The sequence below is a fragment of the Talpa europaea genome (assembly GCF_964194135.1).
Source record: "Talpa europaea genome assembly, chromosome: 10".
Lineage (NCBI taxonomy): Eukaryota > Metazoa > Chordata > Mammalia > Eulipotyphla > Talpidae > Talpa > Talpa europaea.
The window spans coordinates 5,478,299-5,500,583 of NC_140077.1; the positions used below are offsets into that span (position 1 = coordinate 5,478,299).

The 22,285-nt window shown below is 42.0% G+C and overlaps 1 protein-coding gene across 12 annotated transcripts in view; it reads right to left on the reverse strand.

Annotated features, from left to right (window-relative positions):
• PLEKHA1 (pleckstrin homology domain containing A1) overlaps nt 1-18,376 on the reverse strand; it is a gene marked incomplete at both ends in the record, with an annotated part of 40,158 nt that extends 21,782 nt beyond the window's left edge. For 7 of the 12 annotated variants that reach the window (XM_084244576.1, XM_084244572.1, XM_084244577.1 and 4 more), the window contains 4 exons: nt 3,026-3,123; nt 8,712-8,757; nt 11,981-12,037; nt 18,236-18,376. In XM_084244576.1, coding sequence (XP_084100702.1) covers nt 3,026-3,123; nt 8,712-8,757; nt 11,981-12,037; nt 18,236-18,376 — 342 coding nt within the window. The remainder of the gene's footprint in view (nt 1-3,025; nt 3,124-8,711; nt 8,758-11,980; nt 12,038-18,235) is intronic. The other 5 variants (XM_084244573.1, XM_084244575.1, XM_084244574.1 and 2 more) reach the window with 2 other exon arrangements.
• Nucleotides 18,377-22,285: the final 3,909 nt, after the last annotated feature.

Genomic DNA, 22,285 nt, shown 5'->3' on the forward strand with positions numbered 1-22,285 from the left:
TTTATTCAAAGAAGGGGGAAAACACTTCAAATGGCAGCTACCAACAAATATTCAGACTTCAAGGAAATATGTAAAGCACCAGACTATGGTATTGGAGTCTGTTAAGATGCAAGGCACTATAATTAGGAAGTAGTTAAATAATCACCATCCCTTCCACTACCTCTAACCACCCCCATTCTGAAACCACATATTTCTAAAACCTAATTTTGGATTTCTAAAAATTTTAAGTTGATACATCACATTGCACTCAGCAGACCACTAAATTACATAGTTGGCCAAAATGTCATTTGGAGTGAATCCACAGAAAACTAAACTGTGCATATATTAAAATGTAAACTTTAATTTTCCAAAGAAATCCACATATATCAACAGCAATTTTCATAGGAAGTATGGCAAATTAGAGATTCCACACACTAATACATTTAAATGTGTAAAATGCATATGAAACTTAAGCTGTAAAGACTGTTTTAAAGGGCAAATTAAATGTATCTTATTAAAACATGGAGAGTTTTTATTGCTATCCTATGAGTTAAATGTGTATCTATATAAAGATGATTTTTACTAGTGCTAGCAATTCTATATTCATCTTAATATAATAATAATAATCGCTTGGTTGACAAGGATTCTTACATCCTACATGTATTTATATTTTCAAAATGTGAATTATAAAAATCTAAATATCATTTATGAACAGATTTATCTTAAAATGTATAAAATTTTCAACATGTGAAATAAAGCTGCAAGACCACAAAAGCTATTTTTAAAACATTACCCAAACCCTAATTAGTTTCTCTTGCATTCAGATAAGCTTAACAATGTCATTTATATTGTCTCCTGCTATTAATAAACTGGATACAGCAATTCAAGCACCCCAAAATGGATAAAGCCTAATAATACTCGCTGCTTTTTCTCATAAAGCACTAAGAAACCAATACTGCTTATTCTTGCAAATTGTAAAATATGAATTAATTCACCAGTTACCAGTCATCATTTTTCTAAGAAAATTTTTCCAAATAGGGAAAATTTATTTATTAAAAGAGTTAAAAACAGCTAAATATTTCTTTCAGTAATACACACTTCTGAACTGCCTCAAGAATTTGCTTTCCTGAAACTGCACAAACCTAAAATAACTTCTGCTTCATGTACAGATCAGATGCAATGCGTGGGTGTTTGCTGTCATGTGGTAACAAGCTGTGCTGGTACAAGCCAAAAAATTCGACTTCACTCTGAGAACAGCTCTAGTGACATTAACTCTTTATTATGTTGTGACATAAATATGAAATCATTCATCTCAGATGGTGACTAACAAGTGGCTAACATATGCTGACTTTCAGGACATATGTTTTCTGAGAATAAATTGTTTAGGGTTAGAGTAAATAACTGTACTTTAGCAAAAATACACTTCCAATTTACACAAACCTCACACAAAATTCTTTCTTGTCCCTTTCCAAGGCCTACTATGTGTTTCTCCAAAAGTGAATAAGGAGGGAAAAAAGAGATCTAATTAAGGAATAGGACAATCCACTTGCTTGTCATCATCAAAAATAAATTCTCAGAAAAGCTTGTCTTTTTGCTTCAGCAATAGAAGAGTAAGGACAGGACTCCTCCTGGCAGCAGGAAGGCCCTATGCTTTGATCAGGACCCAGAACCACTTACTAGTCAAACTGGCACAAGTCCCTCACTCCTGCTAGTTTGTCCCTCAACCCTAATCTGTACTTCTCCAGATAACGCGGGCAAAACCTGCCTCTGGTGTGGTGAAGTGATCATTAAGTGTAATGTTCACTAGAAATCCAAACGAGAGGAGAAGCCCAGGGAGGAAGCCAGCAGCTGTAGCAGGGAGGTGTGCAAGGGCCAAGCCCTGACACTAGAGGGGAAATGCAGGGGAGAGAAGTTATGCACGGCCTTAGACAGCTCCCAGGACCAAGGGTCCAGAACCTTCTAGCAGCCACAGTTCTTTGGGTCCAGGCCCTATCTCTCCCTGGGTTCTCCTTCTCCTGGTCTCTACCTCCCCTCGCCCCGCTCCCTTCTTCACCACACTCCTCACGCCAGACCTAGTCCTCTGAGCTGACAGGACCGTCTACTGCTGTCACGTGGGAAGGTGGCAGAGAGCCCCCTACTCCACTCACAAAGAATAAAAACATGTCCTCACGGCAGGACTCTTTATGAATTGCCCTATAAACATTACTATAAGCAGTGGTTAAAACCTACAGGAACAGGGCCTCCCCGGTGGTGCAGCGGTTGAGCGCTGGGTTGCGAAGCTGCCCGCAGCCTCTGCAGCACTGGTTCGATTCCCAACTGCTCCCCAACCACCAGGGGAGGGTCCCACATGGCGCGCAGACCTCTCCTGCCGCCCGCTGCTCCCCTCAGCAGTGTACTTCGGTCCTTCTGCCTGTTCTGCTCCCTGCTCTGGCTCCGGTGAATTCTCTCACCCTCCCGAGCTTCTAACTGTACCCAGTGCTTGTATAAATAAATAAATAAATCTTTAAAAAAAAAAAAAAAAACCCTACAGGAACATATATCCTTATTAGGTATAGAATTGGCTAAAGAGACATTCATGAGGGCCTCCCTGGTGGCACAAGGGGTTAAGCACCGCACTATGAAATAATCCACAGCCTCTGCAGCATGAGTTCGATCCCCAGCCCGCCAGGGAGCAACCCACATGGCGCAGCAGACCTCTCCTGACTCGCCCGCTGCTCCCCTCAGCAGTGTATTTCAGTCAGTCTGCCTGTTCTGTTCCCCACTCTGTCTCTGGTGAATCCTCTCAGCCCCCCGCATCTTTGGCCTGTACCCCAGCTCTTGTATGCATAAATAAATAAATCTTTAAAAAAAAGGACATTCATGAGCTCACTCAAGGGTCAATAACCACCAAGTACAAGAAAATATATTCACAGTCTAAACCTGTCTTTAAAACAAACTTTGAGTGTGCAACCTGTTGGTGAGCTGATAACATTCAGTAAGTGTATTTTCAAAAAAAAAAAGATTACTTTCAGGCATTTAAACAAAAAAAATTAATAGAAATACTTACTGTAATTTTAATAGCTTTGTTCAACACATTTACCCATTCTACTAGGTCCTGCTGATCATTGGCTTGTAGAAAGTATTTCCTCATCCCTGCATTCATAACTGTTGAGAGAAAAAACAAACTACAACATACGAACTTTTGCACTTATCTCTAAATTTGTTTGCAGCAACTAAAAACTCTGCTAGGTTCAATACTGTGACTCTTGGATTTGAGAAAACACTAGGCGGTATTTACAACCACTTTCTAATCACTGAATAACACTGATAAAACTCATTTTTAATAGACTTGTTTTTCACTAAATGGATATACAACAATATAGCTATAGCCAATCCCCTAATAATGGACATTTAAGCTATTTCCAATTTTTGAAGTTCTATAAAGTACCCCAATAAAGCATGCATACATCTCTCTTCAGACTTGGCTGCATTTGGCTAGCATTTCTACAGGGTAGAACACAGATTCCTAACACAGATTTGTTGAATCACAGAGAATTCACACTTAAAATTCTCTATAAATTGGCAAATTGTCTTCCTGAAAGATGAAATCCACTTGCATGCCTAACAACAGTGTGCAGAGGCTTCCTCTGCTAATCCCCACCCAGCCTTGCTGGCAGCTGTGCTCCTAATGCACCACCCCTTGCTGTCAAGGCTGCATGACTGGGGTGGGAGCCTGCAAACGGTATTTCCTAAACTTCCTGGCCAGGTGGGTCACGTTCTGCCAATGGGAGGTACAGACCAGTGACTGGACGGGGAGGCAAATGGGGCAAGGAGACTCCTGCTGACCCTTCCTCCAGTGGCAGCAGCAGCTCCAGGCTATTGGCCGCTCCCCACTCCAGCCTCAGACACCAGTCACTAGCTGCACCGCGGCCCTTCCAGAGTTCTAACATCTGGCAACACTCTTCCTCCCTGGCCTGACTGTGGAGGTGCGTCAAGCCCACGTGAGCTCTCAGCCTTCCAGCAGCTGGGCTACGATGCCCCTGGGTTGGAAAGACCTACAGTGTGCTTCCCTGGCTGGACCCTGGCTCTTTCACAAGCTAGTCAGTAAATAATCACCTCCTGATCATATCTTAGGTTCTCTGATCACTAAGATCAATGAGCTCGACGTTTATGGGCCACATGATGGTTCATGAGTTTCATTTTCTTCACCCATATTTCTCGAGTTAATTTATTTTTTATTGATTCACAGGAGCTTTCATTTTAACCCTCGGTTCTCTCACTAGCACTTCCCTGTCTGTGGTCTGCTCATTTTGATCACAGTATCTTTGATCAAACAGATACAGTTTATCAATCTTTTGCTATTCCGTTAACAACACTTGTTTTCACGTCATATTTAGAAAATCTCCCTAACTCAGGATTACAAAAGTAAACACCTTCATTATTATAGCATTTATGTTTTTTTTATACTTAGAATCTTCAAACATTTGGAATTAATGCAATTTAAGTTACAGATGCCCCTTTAGTGACTACCCACCGTGTAAGGTTGATTTACCTACACACACAGTTGTCTACACACTGCAGAGAGTCAATCCTTGAATTCAAGCTTACTAATTAGACATCATGTGCATTTACTTTTAAAAACATTATTTTAGAAGCGAAAGTATCTGAACAGCTACATTGCTGTAATTTTTGAAATGTTAAAAATAACTTCCGAAAGACTCATCAACATTTTTAATGATATATACCAGCATGCAGTTGAATATGACTAAGGGAAGGGGGAAATGAAAACCCTCAAGGAGAAAAAAAGCTTCTTAAACACACAAGATTTTGAAATTGGGACTAAGACCAATACACTAAACCAGAGCTTCCTTGAATTGAGATGAAGGTCTCAGAAAGGAAGTCAATTCATATCTTGTGAAGTGTTATAAAACAACCAGCCTAGAAAGTAAAGAAATTTAAACACATTATAAATTGCTCTTTTACGTCATTCTAGAGACTGGAGAAATTACAAACACCACAAATACACATTAACAAATTATAGCTAAGATACTATATCTATCAATATATGGTTTTTGTTTTTAATTTCTAAAAAGACTGGATGAATCTTATGTAGGCTGAAGCTCAGGCTTTTTCCTCCTCAAGGTTAAGGCATCGGCCTACAACCTCTGAAGTCTGAAAATCTAAGCACTAAGTAACTCTACCCCTGTAGACCTGCCCAAGACACACAAACCTTCCTTTCAAGGACAGACAAGGGGCAAATACACCTTTAAAAAGACACCATGAGGCTGCCGGCATCACCCACTAACGAGCGACATCACCTTGTAACAGCTGCTACCTTGCACTCCACCCTGCTCATCTGTGAACTGGGAAGGACACCACCCCTCCTTGAGGGGAGGAGGCCACGTATATAAAGAAGCTGGCACAGTGCCGGGGACAGATGGCTGTTCATCATCGCCTGTAGCACCCCACCCTCATCTGAACAATGTCCCGCCAAGTGTACTGTGAAAATGTAGAGCGAATCACTGAAAAGTGGGGTATCAGCAATGTGGGAGTTGGGAGGACACTCTGAATGTTAAGAAACAGTGTACAAAACCTGTCCACTGCTGTGCTTTGAAAGCCAGGGTTTCATCGTGTCCATGAGCACATCCCCAAGAACACTCAAGTGCTCTTGCCACCTTCACTGACGTACAGCTTTTCCGTTTTGAGTTTTTACCATCAGAGTGAAAACATCGAATAGATATAACTTGAAGTGCAAATATTAACTTAACTGCATACAAAAGTCATCTCACAATGTAGGGTCAACTGGTTATGGTTCAAATGTCAATATGAGAAGATCAATGGTTTTGAGACATTTTATCTTATCATTTCTTTGTCAATTTTCTACGTTTCCTCTGTTCTTCCATCATCTTCTCTATTGGTGTTAGACTTGACAGAGTCTCTAATTATATTTCTCTCCTGTTATCTAGCTTTGTCTTTATCTTACTTTTCTTGAGCTTTTCACTCTCACATTCTTTTCCCTATATGATAGTTTTCTCTCAGCAAATGTCATGTAACCATGCACAGTCCTCATATTTTAAAAGAAGTTGCTAAAAAAAACAGACCAAAAGCTCCCCGAAATGCTGCAGGGTTGTATTGTCAGCTGGTAGAGCTCACTAATCGACAAGCTCTCCTGGCAGAAATGCCCAGAGGTCAGTTCCTGCCCATGGGTCTCTTCCTCGGCATCTCCAGGTTTTATCCCGCCTGTGCCGCGCTGCCTGATGCCCCGGCTGGCCCCAGAAGGCTGCGTGCAGCGGGCGGACTTTCACGTAATCCTATCTGCAGTTTCCTGCCTCATCTCACCTTCTCTGGGACGAGTGTCTCCAAGCACAGGACATCACTGAGTCTATTTCTGCAGACACGAAACACGCCAGTTCTTGCTTGGAGGAGGGGGCGGGGGCTGCCTGACCGAGTGAGATGGAGGTAGGGACTAGAAGTGGTTTCTCATGTGGACATTCAGGCAAAAGCCTTGTTCTCTGCCCCACCCTTCACGGTAAGTTCCCGGACCTAGGCTGGTGAGAGTTGGGTAGGGGCAGGACACCGAACGGTCAGCTCCTCTTTGGCCTCTTCTCCTCTGCCATGGTATTTACCTCCAAACACTCCCCGCTGTCCTACCCCTCGGGCTATAGGTAGAGCAGTGTCTGCTGCTTTCATGAAAAATGGTTTGGGTATTTCTTGCTCTCACTGTTTCTGGGCAATATGAGAGGAAACGGGAGGGAAACGCTTTATGCTGCTATTTTGAAGGGAAGTTGTGGTTCATTTTAGAAGCCAGTGCCTCCCTCCTGAGGGCAAACATTCTGTGATTCTTTGCTCCTCCAGCAGGAGAGAGCTCATCAACTACTGACAGGTCAGCAAATGGCTGTATTAGTCTTTGATTCCAACCAAAATCCATCATTCTAAAGCCCCCAACTGAGTATCGAATCTGTTGTTGAATATCCCTGTCCTTTCAAACTGTCACTCTGAGGTTTTACACCAAGAGGACGTGTCAAGGGTGTGTGCAGCATATAATCTAAGACATAGAGTCCCCGCGACTTGACCTGCCCCCAGTAACCAGCCTCTCAGACACAAGGCTGAGGTACTTTCCTATTTAATGACCAAATTATAAACAGGCAACTTTTTTTTTTGTTTCTCAGTGGGGGTGAAGGCATGAGAAGGAGTCCCTGTTCAGTCAGCTGGCCAGCATGTCCAGCTCACGCGCCCTCTGCTCCCTGGCCTTGTCAAGGCTACCCTGGCACTCTGCCCTGAGAAGCCCCACGGCTCAACAAAAGACAACTAGAACTTGAACATGAATTCTACCCTGAGGAAGATCTTTTCTACTTTATGAGAGTGCCAGATCCTAACCACTAGTCCATCAGGGAACTCAATCATTTTTACTCCACGTAAAATAGTTCCTTCAGATGTCAGTCGGCCACGCTGCCCTCATCACACATGCCCACTGACACACTTGCTGAGAGCCCAGCAATTCTCCAGCGTCAACTATTACCCATGGTTATGAGATTCCAAACTTCTCCATTTTTTTTAAGCTCCATCCAGTCCTGCATTACTGTCACCAACACAGCTCCATCCGCAAGTTCCCTACCACTTCACAGTCCTTACCAAACACCCTGCGCACCCCACGGCCTCTCCTCAAATTCTCACCCTCCACTGCAGTAGACCTGCCTGGCACCTCTCTTCCCTTCAGCTCCCACAGATCCAGTCATCTAGTCCCTGTACTTGTCCTTTTAGTGCTTTTCATGTTTCCTCTTTTCCCTATCCCAATTCAGGTCTTTACCTAAGTACAGTAGTTTAAAAGCCACTTATATAATCTAAATGCATCAGAACTCTCCTAGCCAAAAAGAAACCACAAACTTCTTTCCTCTAATTTCTCCTTCCCCTCTAATTTCTCCACTCGTTAAAAAAAAAAAAAAAAAATCACCTGCCAACACGTGACACCTGCCCTCAGCCTGCCTTCTTCTCTCCTCAGTTCCTCCAGCTTCACTCAGTGTTTGGTTCCCTTCACAAGCAAAACTCCCTTCCCTTTGCCTCTGTCTGGGGGATCCTCCCTCCACCTTTTCTCCCCAATGGTAGGGATGACCAGGGTTAGCTGACAACTCAAGTGTCTCCTCATCCAATGTGGCCTCCCTGACCCCTAGATCCCACGTGAGGATCTGAAGATCCTCACAAAGATCCTTAGTGCTTAATGACTGTGCACCTCTTTACCTACTGTGCTGCGATACGCACCACAGTCATTACAGGTAATTAGCCTGCAATGCCCCTGCCCGCGAGAGCCTTAAGGACAGCAACTGCCGCTGCACTTGACATTCCTTGAATGTTTGCTGAACAAGTTTCTCTGCTACCCTCAACTATCCCTGTTCCTCAACTGTAAACTCCTCTTAGCCACCCACTAAAAGCCAAATCCTTTTCGCCGTTTATGTATTTAATGTAGACAAATACAAGGTAGAAAGTAGGGAATTACCCGAAATCTCACTGGAGCTGATGGCTATTCGTTATTAATGCCTACATAGTGATTACACACGGGCAGGAGGAGAGGCTGTGACTGGGCGGGGTATAGGAAGGGGGCTTTAGGGGAGCACCTGGATGGTGGTTTCAGGAAATTTGCCTTAGAATAATCATTGACCAGGAGGTTTGTGCTGTGGGACTTTCTGTGGCTGTTTTCCTATCTATAGGGTGTAATTATATTAGTCTAACTTAAAATAATTAACAAAATGACTACTTACCAAAACAGAACTCAGCCTTCGGCCTTAGCTTAGTCGCATCGCTAACCTACCAGAGAAAAAAGAGTCATTCACCTCCTCGTGTGATGCTACAACCAACCTCACATGCTGTGCAGACGTCTACACAGGATTTCCCGACAATTACACATGGAGCACAGAGATCTAAACTTACACTTTAAAGATTCAAGTTTAAAAATTAAACTGCTTCAACTTTAAAATTAAACTGAAAAAGAACTGTAAATCAAATATAGGATATGACTCCCAACTATAAGATGTTTAAAACAAATAATACATCCATGATCTCTCTGAACAAACTTGTTTTTCTTCAAAGAAACGTGCAATTGAAAGGTAACCATTAAGGGCCTCCCCGGTGGCGCAGCAGTTGAGCGCCGGATTGCGAAGCTGCCCGCAGCCTCTGCAGCACCAGTTGGATCCCCAGCTGCTCCCCGGCCACCGGAGGAGGGTCCCGCATGGCGCGCAGACCTCTCCCGCCGCCCGCTGCTCCCCTCAGCAGTGTCCTTCGGTCCTTCTGCCTGCTCTGCTCCCCGCTCTGGCTCTGGTGAATTCTCTCACCCTCCTGCGTGTCTGACTGTACCCAGTGCTTGTATAAATAAATAAATAAAAATAAATCTTAAAAAAAAAAGTAAACCATTAAGCTCTGTGTTACGTATATAAATATTTTTAGTTTAAGATAATTTTCAAAATAATCTCAACGAATATGCCACAGAAATGATGCATTCTTTCCAAACTATTTCTAAACTAACTGAGAACTGCAGGAGAGCACAGTGGTAGGAAAGGGTGGAGTATATATTTAAAGTCCCCAAATCCAGGAGGCATTAACCTGAAGGGGCATGAACCCCTCTTGTACACCAGAATTCCAGGGACAATAGGGTCACACAGCTCCTTTCAGAAAGTGAAGCAACTGGCTGCACCTAGTTGCTGCTCTCTCTTCAGACAATGTCGCTTTTTCTAGAAATCCATTCATGACAATTGCCAGGCTGCTGCCCACTTACATCTCCACAACTGTCTTGGACTTTCAAGAAGAATTCTAAGTCTGGGGTTCTTAACAGATCCCAGCAAATTCAAAGCTCCGAGTCACACTGAAATTTGTTCTAGGAATAAATTCTGGGGAAAAGTGGCATGTCTAAAGTGGAATACTAACCGTACATAAGTTAAACTACAATAAGCTGTGGAACAGAAATGAAAGTTAACTGCCCACCAGAGAGAAGGCTGTATTTTAAAAGGGAACAAGGGAGGAGGGGAAAGCAGCTGGCCAGTCAGCCCGCTGGCTTTACTGAAAAAATAACTTTGGTTTTAAAAAGAGCTCTAGTTTTGAAGAGTCTAGGCAACAACAACTGAAAAGACACCAGCAACAGGGGAGCTCTCCCTCCACTGCCCAGTCCAATAAGCCGAGCTTTCTTGTCGACGTCACTGAGAGTAAGCGATGCCCAGCAGTTTACTTACAACAGTTTATACACAGACTGTACACGATCTAGTAAACTGGACTCTAAAATGTATTTACAATGGAATTCTATGCCCCTAACAATACTATCTATAGAATGTAAGCTGCAAACTGACAGAAATACTTGTATACTTAAACAATATTTGTCTTTTGTAAATTTACATTTTAACATAAAATATTTCCCTTTAAATATGTAATCTTTATTGTCCAGTGGCTTTTTGTCAATGGAAATGAATAGTTCTATTTTAATATTGAAAACAAGTATTGGGCCTCCCATGGTGGCACAGGCGGTTGAGCACAGGGCTGTGAAGCTGTCTGCAGCCTCTGCAGCGCCAGTTAGATCCCGGCCAGCTGGCGAGGGTCCCACATGGCACGGCAGACCTCTCCTGTCCTGCCCGCTGCTCCCCTCAGCAGTGTATTTCGGTCAGTCTGCCTGTTCTGTTCCCCACTCTGTCCCTGGTGAATCCTCTCATGCATCTGGCCTGCACCCCGGTTCTTGTATAAATAAATAAATCTTTTTAAAAAATTGAAAACAAGTACTTTATTTATAAAAATAACTTTTTTTAAACAGAGGCACATTTATAAATTATCTTCTGCTGTAACCTTTGCTAGTAAATCCCAATGCATGCGTAAAAGAATGTTCATGCATAACAGAATGCATAGGCACATTACTTATCCATTTTGTGCTGCTACTCTTCTCAGCCCATATCTTAAACAATAATCAACAAACTTATCATTCTGTGTAAAACACAAAAAAACTTCAGGGCTGGCAGCTCAGCAACTCAATCTTAGTTTCCAAAACACTAATGTAAGAACACAAGGAAAAAACTACTTGCCAATATCAAGTCTAAATGTTTTAAAAGAAAAAAATAGTATTGCAAAAATACCACAAACATCAATAAAGAAAACAGAAATTAGCAGAGACAAAGTGAAACCATCATGAAGATGGTTAAAACCCCTCAAAATAAAACATAAGCAAAAGTCAAAGTAATGGGAATAAAAATTATTAGGAACAGTTTAAAACAAATAAAATAGATTTAGAAAAATCTCCAAACTTCCCCAATAGAGAATCCAACTGTGAGCTGATTTCCACTTCTAGTATTCATGTACCTGATCATGAAAGTTAAAAGTCACCCTTTGGGGCCTCCCCTGGTGGCGCAGTGGTTGAACGCTGCGCTGCGAAGCTGCCCGCAGCCTCTGCAGCACTGGTTCGAGGGTCCCACATGACACGCAGACCTCTCCTGCCACGCCCGCTGCTCCCCTCAGTCTGCCTGTTCTGTTCCCTGCTCTGTCCCTGGTGAATCCTCTCACCCTCCCACGCATCTGGCCTGTACCCCGGTTCTTGTATAAAATAAATATTTAAAAAAAATTTTAAAAAGTCACCCTTTGCATTTTGCTACAACCTTTGCATTAACCCTATGTTCTTCCTAATATCATCAAAGGGCTTCCTAAACACAGTAACTAGATACTATCTTTAGCATATGAGTCTAACATCAACATTAAATGACAAAGAAAGGAAGTCACTCCTTTTTTTTCTCTTTTACATGCACCCTGCTCCTTCCCCGTCAATAGAGCAAGCTGGGAACTGTAATCCAAGGTATCTGCTACAAGTAAGACTCAGGGTGTAGGCCAGACACATAAAGGTGCGGGAGGTCACTAGAGACAGAGTAGAAAATAGAAAAGGTGGATTAGTTGAAGAGAATGGGCAAAATAGGAGCGCTCCTGCTGCTGACAGTCACTTCTTTTATATCTACTCCCATTCTAAGGAATTTTCATCTTACATGGACATAAGACAACACATAAAGGTTACCTTTGAAATGTAGGTAAGTTTTATGGCTCCAACACGTGATGACCCAGAAGGCAGGTTCTGGAAACAAATTATTAATATATAATTAAAGCACAATATTAAGAATTCATTTTATATATGGATGTTCTATACACACTAAAAAAGTTAAGAAATTAGATTTTTTATTATCACATTTTACAAAACAACTTTTCAGTTCAGGTATTTACTAGATTTGAAGTCAAACAGACAATGTGGGCAACAAGATTGAATTCTATTCCACCACAATGTAATCTATAACAAAAAGACCATTTTTATCACTATTGCTAAACTCATTTTCTTTTTCATGAGTTTAAAAAGGCATAAGATCAGATTTTTTTCCTGACAGCAATGGGAAAAAATATTTAGAGACATGAAACAATACAACTGTAACAAACGCATATATATGTATGTGGGTATATATACATATATATTCACTTTGTACTATTTAAAGTTTTTTTTTTTAAAGATTTATTTTTATTTATTTATACAAGCACTGGGTACAATCAAAAGCGCAGGAGGGTGAGAGAATTCACCAGAGCCAGATGGGGGAGCAGAGCAGGCAGAAGGACCGAAGTACACTGCTAAGGGGAGCAGTGGGCGGCAGGAGAGGTCTGCATGCTAGTGGGACCCTCCTCTGGTGGGCAGGGAGCAGCCGGGGATCGAACCGGCGCTGCAGAGGCCGAGGGCAGCTTCGCAACCCAGCGCTCAACCGCTGCGCCACCGGGGAGGCCCTGTACTATTAAAGTTTTAACCAAATGTATCTTGTAAAGATTGGATTCAACCCCATGTAAAATGTACTTTTAAATACACTTGAAATCATTTATATTAATTAAGTAATATTCATTATACTTACCGTACATTGATACTAATTTTCCAAAAAAATATTAAATGATACTCTTTAAACTATAAGCAAGGAATGTATATACTGGCACTTTCATACAAAATATTTTTATTCTGTCCTTAACAAATTTGATGTGTGGTTTGTGTCTTGAAAGAACTAAGGGTAAAAAATTAAGGAGAGTTATTCCCACGAAGACTAGCAGGAAAGACTCTGGGGGAGTGAACAGCATTTAAGCTGAATTTTAAAAGAAAATTCTGAAACACAAAGAACAGGTAAGAGAATGTTCCAGGCAAAGAAAACAAGACCAGCCACAGCACAAGCAGGTGAGGCTACCCGGGTGCTCTGACTGGAAAGGGAAAGGGACTGTGTAGAGCCGTAATGCGGTGTCAGACAGGGTTTCAGTGAAAACGGCTGTTGGGAACTTGAACAAGAACATAATTACACAGGACCTAAATAAAACAAAGTAGCAAGAAATTTATACTAAGAATTTGAAGCCATTAAAGAATTATTATGAGCAGTCCTGTAATCAAAACAGTGCTTTAATTAATATATTTTATAATATAACAAATTAGATGGATTATAGAGGAGTCAAGGAGGAAATAGGAAAAACAGATAAAAGAATATGGGGACCTCCCTGGCGGCTCAAGGGGTTAAGTTAAGATGCAACCCATGAAGCAGTCCACAGCCTCCGCAGCACAATTTGATTCCCCATCCAGCCAGGAAGAAACCCACATGGTGCAGCAGACCTCTCCTGACTCGCCCGCTGCTCCCCTCAGCAGTGTATTTCAGTCAGTCTGCCTGTTCTTTTTTTTTTAAGATTTATTTATTTATGCATACAAGAGCTGGAGTACAGGCCAGAGATGTGGGGGGTGAGAGGATTCACCAGAGACAGAGTGGGGAATCGAACAGACAGACTGACTGAAATACACTGCTGAGAGGGGAGCAGCGGGCAAGACAGGAGAGGTCTGCTGCACCATGTGGGTTGCTCCCTGGCTGGCCAGGAATCAAACTCGTGCTGCAGAAGCTGCAAATAGCTTCATAGGCTGTGTCCTAACCCTGTGCCACCAGGGAGGCCCAGTACACCTATTCTGTTCCCCACTGTGTCTCTGGAGAATCCTCTTACCCTCTACACCTCTGGCCTGTACTCCAGCTCTTGTATACATAAATAAATAAATTAAAAAAAAAAAAAGAATATGGGGAGGAGAAATTAAAAGACTGATGGACAATTTCAAACATAAAATTAAAATAATCTTATTTTGCAAGGTTCCTCCATTGTAGGTTGTACAAAATAGTGCAGAATCAACTTTTAAACAGACTTTATAATAAAGTACATTAAAAAAAAACTATGCATTTGTTCTCACTAAAGATTAGGAGGTAATTTTCTCTGACCTCAACAAGCTTGCCAGGAACGGTTACTCCTAGATAGTCCCCACGTGAACCAGTTATTAATGAGACTGATCTTTTCAAAACTTTCACTCCTGATCTGCTATAACATTATAAATAAATATGCATATACAATAAAATATAACAATTTGAAAAGTGTAACTTTAAATGGCTGTGTTCTTACACAAAATGTTTTGTGGCTAGAGGCTTTTGCTTGTTTTTTTGTTTGTTTTATTTTCAGATAAGGAAATGAAAGGTTAGGATGTCTTCAAGATCCCCTAACTACCACCAAAGTGATTTTTTTCAGACACTGCTACCTTTCCACTCAAGACTTGTTTTTATTTGAACTGGCTGAATACAGCTATAAGCCTCTGTGTGAGAAAGAGAAATGAGAAACTGTCCTGGCAGTCTAACACACTGGGCCACAGATTCAGCAGCGGCGTGGCACAGGGAAATACAAGTAGCTGAGATAATAAACAAAGACCAGTTCAACGCAAGTGTCTGTGGGCTAATATGACTACTGCCAAGTAAAACAAAGTGGGCTTCAAAATTTGTAATTTAGTACTGAACAACAAATAAAGAACTTGTATAACATATTCAAGATAAAAAGGGAATTAAGCCATTTATTTTTTAAGATTTATTTATTTCTACATATAAGAGCTGGGGTACAGGCCAGAGATGTGGTAGGTGAGAGCATCCACCAGAAACATAGTGGGGAACTGAACAGGCAGACTGTCTGAAATACACTGCTGAGGGGAGCAGCAGGTGAGTCAGGAGAGGTCTGCTGCGCCATGTGGGTTTCTCCCTGGCTAGCCAGGGATCGAACTCATGCTACAGAGGTTGTGCTTAACCCCTTGCGCCACCAGGGAGGCCCACGCCATTTATTCTTATGAATTCCTGCGCTCATTTTGCCAAAACATTTTTTTCAAGTTCAATTCATTTTATAATATGATTGTTTTAATTAAATTCTTCACCATTACCCATGCCCTCATCAAAACACAGAAAGTCCCAAGTCGATCCTTAGCAACTAGATTGGATCTTAAACCAATGGTTTGTGGTTAAAAAATAGGTGTGGGGCCTCCTTGGTGGTGCAAGGGGTTAAGCATCGCATTATGAAGCAATCCACAGCCTCTGCAGCATGATTTCAATCCCCAGCCCTCTAGGGAGCATCCCACATGGCACAGCAGACCTCTCCTGTCTTGCCTGCTGCTCCCCTCAGCAGTGTATTTCAGTCAGTCTACCTGTTTTGTTCCCCACTCTGTCTCTGGTGAATCCTCTCATCCCCCCTACATATCTGGCCTGTACCCCAGCTCTTATATGCATAAATAAATAAACCTTAAAAAAAAAAAATAGGAGAAGAAAAATGGCTTCTGACACAAAGGTAAACCAAACTGATCTGTTGTCATAAGGGTTATGATGATCAATATAAACAAGGTATAAAACCTAAAAACAACTAGACCGAATCACATGACATTGCCGTTTTGTAGATCAAATGATCTATATTGGCAATTTTATATGGTTCAACATATAATAATCTTAGTAACCTATTTTACTAAAGTTCCCATGAAGAAATGCATGTGGACTGACAGGTATAAAGGTGACACAAAGCTGGAGTGATGGCTAATATACTGGCTGGCAAAATTAAGACTGTAAGAGTCTCATTGGTTGGAATGAGTAAAAACAAACCGAATAGAAACACATTAAAAATCCTGCACCACATTCGGAAAACCCAACGCGTTAATCCCACCACAGAAAGATGCCTTTAAACAAGTTCACGCAAGCAAGACCTGGCAGAGAGCGAACATGAGCATCTACTCTCCTGCCGAGAGCACAGGGACACTGTTCTCTAAAACTGTCACAGGCTTGATTGCTTTTATCTCTTTGCCCATTTCTTGCCCTGCTGTTCCCTGAACACTCCACCTCTTAGCCAAAATCACAGCCATCCTTCTAGGTCAATTTCAAATGTCACCACCACCTCCATCCAGACATGCTCCCTCCACAACGCACCACACCCATGTTCCGAATTCAAAGTTCGTTTCCCTCAGTGTAATGAACATACCCTATTTGTACTTTTTTCCCTTTCGCTCTGTTTAAGTGGGAAATACTAATGAGGAATTCAGAGGAGAATCTATTATGTATGAAGACAGAAAAACAATCAAGGAATTTTAAATGAAATTCCGGAGAAAGCATGGATCAGACAAGCAGATCTCATGGACAGAAAGCAACAGAGGGAGAGAACATGGGCAGAACTACGCAACGGCTTGCTGGGGCGAGAAGAACCAGAAACTGAGACTAGTAAATAGTAATTAGAGGGAGTCAGGGGGACTAAATTGCTTTCTACCTCGGGAAAAAGCATTTGGAAGGGTATTGTGCCACAGATAAAGAGATGGGGTCATTAAGAGGGAGGAATCTGATTTGTATAAAAAAAAGATAAACATGAAATTTTTCTGCTGACCTGTTGCTTCTCCAACTGACTGTGGTCAAGTAAATAACAGTATTAATCATGTAGCTGCTGAGCCAGCTTTATACCACCCAAGAAAGTTGGTTACACCCAGATAAGCCAGTAAAACAGGGAGTCAATGGCACTATAAGGATAAAGATAGAGAATAGACAGTTCTTAGCAAGAAAAATTGTAGAGGCAGTGCTCATATAATATCAACAGAATTAAAATATAAATCACACTCCAAAATTTAAGGCTGCATGTAGATGCAGCACTTAACTTACTTTACAGAGAATCAGGAAGACAGATGTAGGTTTAAATGGGTAGAAAATAAAAGCAGTAGAATCTGTGTCACAGAAAAAATAATACTAGAAGCTGTCTCAAATATACCTTTTAGCAAGGTGTGTTTCAAACGATGGCTAAGATGAACAGCAGGGATGGGTAGGTTTCTTGATTAAGGAGGAGGTTGTATTAATCTTAAGGTCCCTTACAACTCAAATTCAATATAAGCAAATAAAAATGCGTTAGCATAGATCTAAAAATCAGTGTCAGGGAGTGAAGAATTCCACTTAGCTGTCAGGACCGCTAGCTCCTGCTCTGTGCAATGCAATGGTCCTTCCAGCAGTCTTGGCTTTCTCCTCAACAACCTGACCTTTCTTTTCTCACCTGCACAAGAAGCCCGGGTCAGCTGAGTGGTTTCCCAGGGACTCCGGTCTTACTTTACACAAACTTCCTTTCAACATACATCTCAACTTGAATGAAGCGTTTCACAGATAGAGAAAACTTAAAACTACCTGGAAGGAGGACCTCTCATCCAAGGACTCTTACAGATCTCAAAACCAGGATTCTAGTTTTTAATTTGACATTTACCCCAGTGCTGTGCAAGGCAACAATGAAATCAAAGCGCACTGAATTTCAGGAATGGCGCTACAGCGGCGGGCACTCAAGCCTGACACTGCAAGATGAAGAGAATCCACATATGCCAAGCAGTAAGGGTGATTAAAACAGAGCAGGCTCGGGCCTCCCCGGTGGCGCAGCGGTTGAGCGCCGGGTTGCGAAGCTGCCGCAGCTGGTTCGATCCCCGGCCACTGGAGGAGGGTCCCACATGGCACGCAGACCTCTCCTGCCGCCCTCTGCTCGCCTCAGCAGTGTACTTCGCTCCTTCTGCCTGTTCTGCTCCCCGCTCTGGCTCTGGTGAATTCTCTCACCCTCCTGCGCTTCTGACTGTACCCAGTGCTTGTGTAAATAAATAAATAAATAAATCTTTAAAAAACAGAGCAGGCTCTAGCCCAGTCTCTTATCATCTTAAGCCTAAATAATTAGAGCATTTTATAACAAAGACAGTGTTTCTCTTCCAAAGAGGGAAAAACACATACATGCATGCATTTTTAGCAAATAAGTGTAGTTTCATCTTCGGGGCGTGCAGGGCCAGGGAGAGCACAGCCAGTAGAAATAAAAATGCCCAAACACACACTGTTGAGAAGACCAGTCCTAACAGCTGTACATTCTGTCAGGACGTGAATTAATACAACTCTCATGTGCTTGCAAAGAAAGGCAGTCCTCAGATTTTACAAACCTGTGGGTTGTCCATGTACCATACAAAGCTATCTTCTCTGGTATCCAGGATGAAGTACCGTCGAAGAAACTTGCCACTGTTCTCATTTTCTTCAATGTCTAGAAAACCACAAATGCGATTCTGACGATCCACATAAGGCATTTCTGAACTTGAACATTACACTGTAAAATAAAGACATCGACAGTATTTCTCAGTGGACTTGAGCATAAAATGTGCTGTGGTACATACAGTTTGTTCAACAAGGAGCCCATCTTCCAACATTCAGATGAACACACAAAAAGCATGGGCAAAAGTCACTTCTGAAATTAAAATTAATGTTTCTGCTACTAAGAGAACTGTATACCCTAATGGGGACAAAGCGGTGCTTTTCACCTCAGTTTAATAATTAACCACCGCAAGTGAGCCCCAAAACTATCAAACTTTAAATCCCTCACTGATAAATCAAGACAATCTTTCAGGTTTAGAATTACTCTAAAATTCACACGACGACAAGAACAGCCCTCACTCACTGGCCTCGCTCTAGGACAGGTCCCACGCGGGGTTCTTTTCAACACTCTTTTCCACTTAATTCTCAAAACCACTCTATGAGTTGGCATCACCATCCGCATTTCACTGATAAGAAACTTTTCCTTTTTACTCAGTAAGCAGGTGTACTAGCAGAGGGAAAGAGGCGCCTGCACAAACACAGGTGCACAGAGCGCTGCTGCCGATGAGAAACTCACGGCCCAGAAGGGGAAGCGTGCGTCCAAGGTTCGAGAACTCATAGGTAATAAATCAAAACACGAATCCAGGCGCTGGAACTCCTAGCTCATATCTTAACCCCTATACTACCCTGGCCCTCGAAAGCTCTGAGAATTGTTAAAAACTAAAATCAAAATAAAATTAGCTGACATAATGGAAAAAAGAGAGAGAGAAGCAAGTTGCGTGCCCCCAGAGGGAGGCCACAGACATCACCAGAGAAGCGAACATCAACAAAAAAATTTCTATCTGAATCTGATCAAGTCTCTAGCTCTCCCTAAGCCCAACGTCCAGTCTGCAGGAACTAACAGGGGAATATAGTAAACCGCGCCCACAGGGATTCAATCAGCAGAAGCCGGACTGTGGGAAACAACAGGACAAATAGCCCGGTTTTTTTCAGCAAATAAATGCAGAGAAAAAGAGTCACAGACTAAAAGAGATTCCACTGGCATGTCATATCCTGAGTCTCAAGTACTGAAATTTTTGTTGTACTAATTAAAGATTAAAAAACAGGACTTGGGGGCGTCCCTGATGGCATAAGGGGTTAAGATACAACCTACGAAGCTATGGCAGCCACTGCAGCACCTGTCTGATCCCCGGCCTGGAAGCTACCCACAAGTAGCAGCAGACCTCTCCTGTCTCCCCGCTGCTCCCCTCAGCAGTGTGTTTCAGTCAGTCTGCCTGTTCTGCTCCCCACTCTGTCTCTGGTGAATCCTCTCACCCCCCCCCACACCTCTGGCCTGTACCCCAGTTCTTGTATGCATGAATAGATAAATCTTTAAAAAAAAAAAAAAAAAAAAAAACAGGACTTGGGTAAAAAGCAGTTTTCCGGCCATTTTTCTCTCAAAATTATAGCAAATGATCCCTTTCTGACATGCTGTCAATCAGCAGATCATTCCTCTTCTGGCATTTCTACTGCCAGTACCACCAGTTTTTGGTAGGTTGATTTTCTGTAACTAGTTCTTCATTTAAAGGTTAAAGGTAAATTTAACCAAAGTAAAATTTCACTCAGAAGACACCCTGGTACATACTGCACATCTAAATCACTACTCCATATACAGCCAGAGAAATGGTCGAACAAACCAAAAGTTTTAAAACAAAAAAGATCCATTAAGTTTGTCAGTGTGTGGGCCTCCCTGGTGGCGGAAGGGGTTAGGTCTCATCACTGTCAAGTTATCTGCAGCCACTGCTGCAAGAGTTCGATCCCCAGCCAGGGAGCTGACCCACATGGCGCAGCAGACCTCTCCTGTCTCCCCACGGCTCCCCTCAGCAGTGTATTTCAGTCCATCTGCCTGTTCTGCTCCCCACTCTGTCTGGTGAATCCTCTCACCCCTCCTCCCCTGAGGCACCTCTGGCCTGCACCCCAGCTCTTACATGCATACATTTTTTTTTTTAAAGTTTGTACGTGTGTTATAGTATTATAAACCTGGCACTTAGAAGAGACAATTTCTTCAATAAACTAACCCAGGGCCTCCCCTGGTGGCGCAGCGGTTGAGCTCTGGGCTGCGAAGCTGCCCGCAGCCTCTGCAGCGCAGGTTCGATCCCCCACCGCTGGCAAGGGTCCCACATGGCGCAGCAGACCTCTCCTGCCATGCCTGCTGCTCCCCTCAGCAGTCTACTTCATCAGTCTGCCTGTTCTGTTCCCTGCTCTGGCTCTGGTGAATTCTCTCACCCTCCCGCGCTTCTGACTGTACCCAGTGCTTGTACAAATAAATAAATAAATCTTTAAAAAAATAAATAAAATAAACTAACCCAAAGTTTAAAACAAAACTCTAAAATATAATCAAATGTTGACGAATTAATACGCTATGCTAACATATACTATATTTTTAAAAAAGCACAACTATTAGCTTGTGTGGTATTGCCTTGAGGACTAACATAGGCTGAAGGAACAGAACTGAGAGCACAGAGATAAACCCCATACATCTATGGTCAACTAATGTTCAACAAGCATGCCTAAATCACACGATATGGAAAGAATAGCCTCTTCACCAAACAGGGCAGTTGGATACCCACATGCTAGAGAATGAAACAGGACTCCTCCCTCACACTACGTACAAAAATTAACTCGAAATGGATAAGCAATCTAAACATAAGAAGAGCTGACAATATAAAACTTCAAGGAAAATAGGGGTTAATCTTCATGATCTTGGATGAATTCTTAGATGACACCAAAAACATAAAAGAAAAAATAAATTTGATTTCATAAAAACTAAACATTTCTCTGTATTAAAGGATATTAAGAAATAAAGACAACCTAAAGAACGGGAGAAACTATTTGCAAATTATAAATCTGATAAGGGTCCAGTATCCTGAATATATAAATAACTCTTACAACTCGCCAACAAAAACCACCACCCAACTAAAAACATTGAGCAAGGAACTAGAAAAGACATTTCTCCCAAAGACATAGACCTGGCCAAACAGAGCACAAGGATATACTCAGCATCGCTAGTCATTAGGGAACTGTAAATCAAAACCACAATGAGATACCACGTCAACCCACCAGAATGGCTGGAAAAGAATACATTTCGGCAAGACGGTGAAGAAACTGGAATCCTCTCACTTTGCTCGTAGAATGTAAAACAGTTGCGCAAAACAGTTTGATAGTTCTTCAAAAGTTAAATATAAATTACTATATGACTCAGGATTTCTACTACTAGTATCTACCCACAGGAACTGAAAAACAGGTACTCGGACACTTACACGGGAATGTTTCCAGCAGCACTACTCACAAAGGCCAAAATGTGGAAATGACCCATCAAAAGGTAAACAGATAAGCAAAACATTTTATATCCATATAATGGAATACTAATCACAGAGAAAGGAACGAAGCACTGACATAATGGATGTAATCCAAATTCCAGCAGGACAGTTTCTAAACATTGACACAGTGAAGTATATACATAGAAATACAAATGATCGAGAGAAGGTAAATCTAAGGATGAGCAGGAACACGTATACTACTTGATTGTAAGATTTAACAATAAAGATACAACAAAAAAACAGTACGGAATTGGTAGGAAATAGATATGATAAATCAGTGGAATAAAATAGCATCCAGAAACAGACCTTATACACACCGTCAACTAACTTTCAACAAAGAGGCCAGGACAATGCATAGTGAAAAGACAGCCTGCTTAAAAAACAGTGTTGGAACAATCAGAACAATCAGTTATGCAACAATAAAGCTTGGGGAAAAAAACAAACAAACAGAAGACCGGGCCTCCTTGGTGGCGCAGGGGTTAAAGTCTCAATGCTATCAAGCTATTGCCAGCCACAGCTGCATAAGTTCAATCCCTGCCCAGGGAG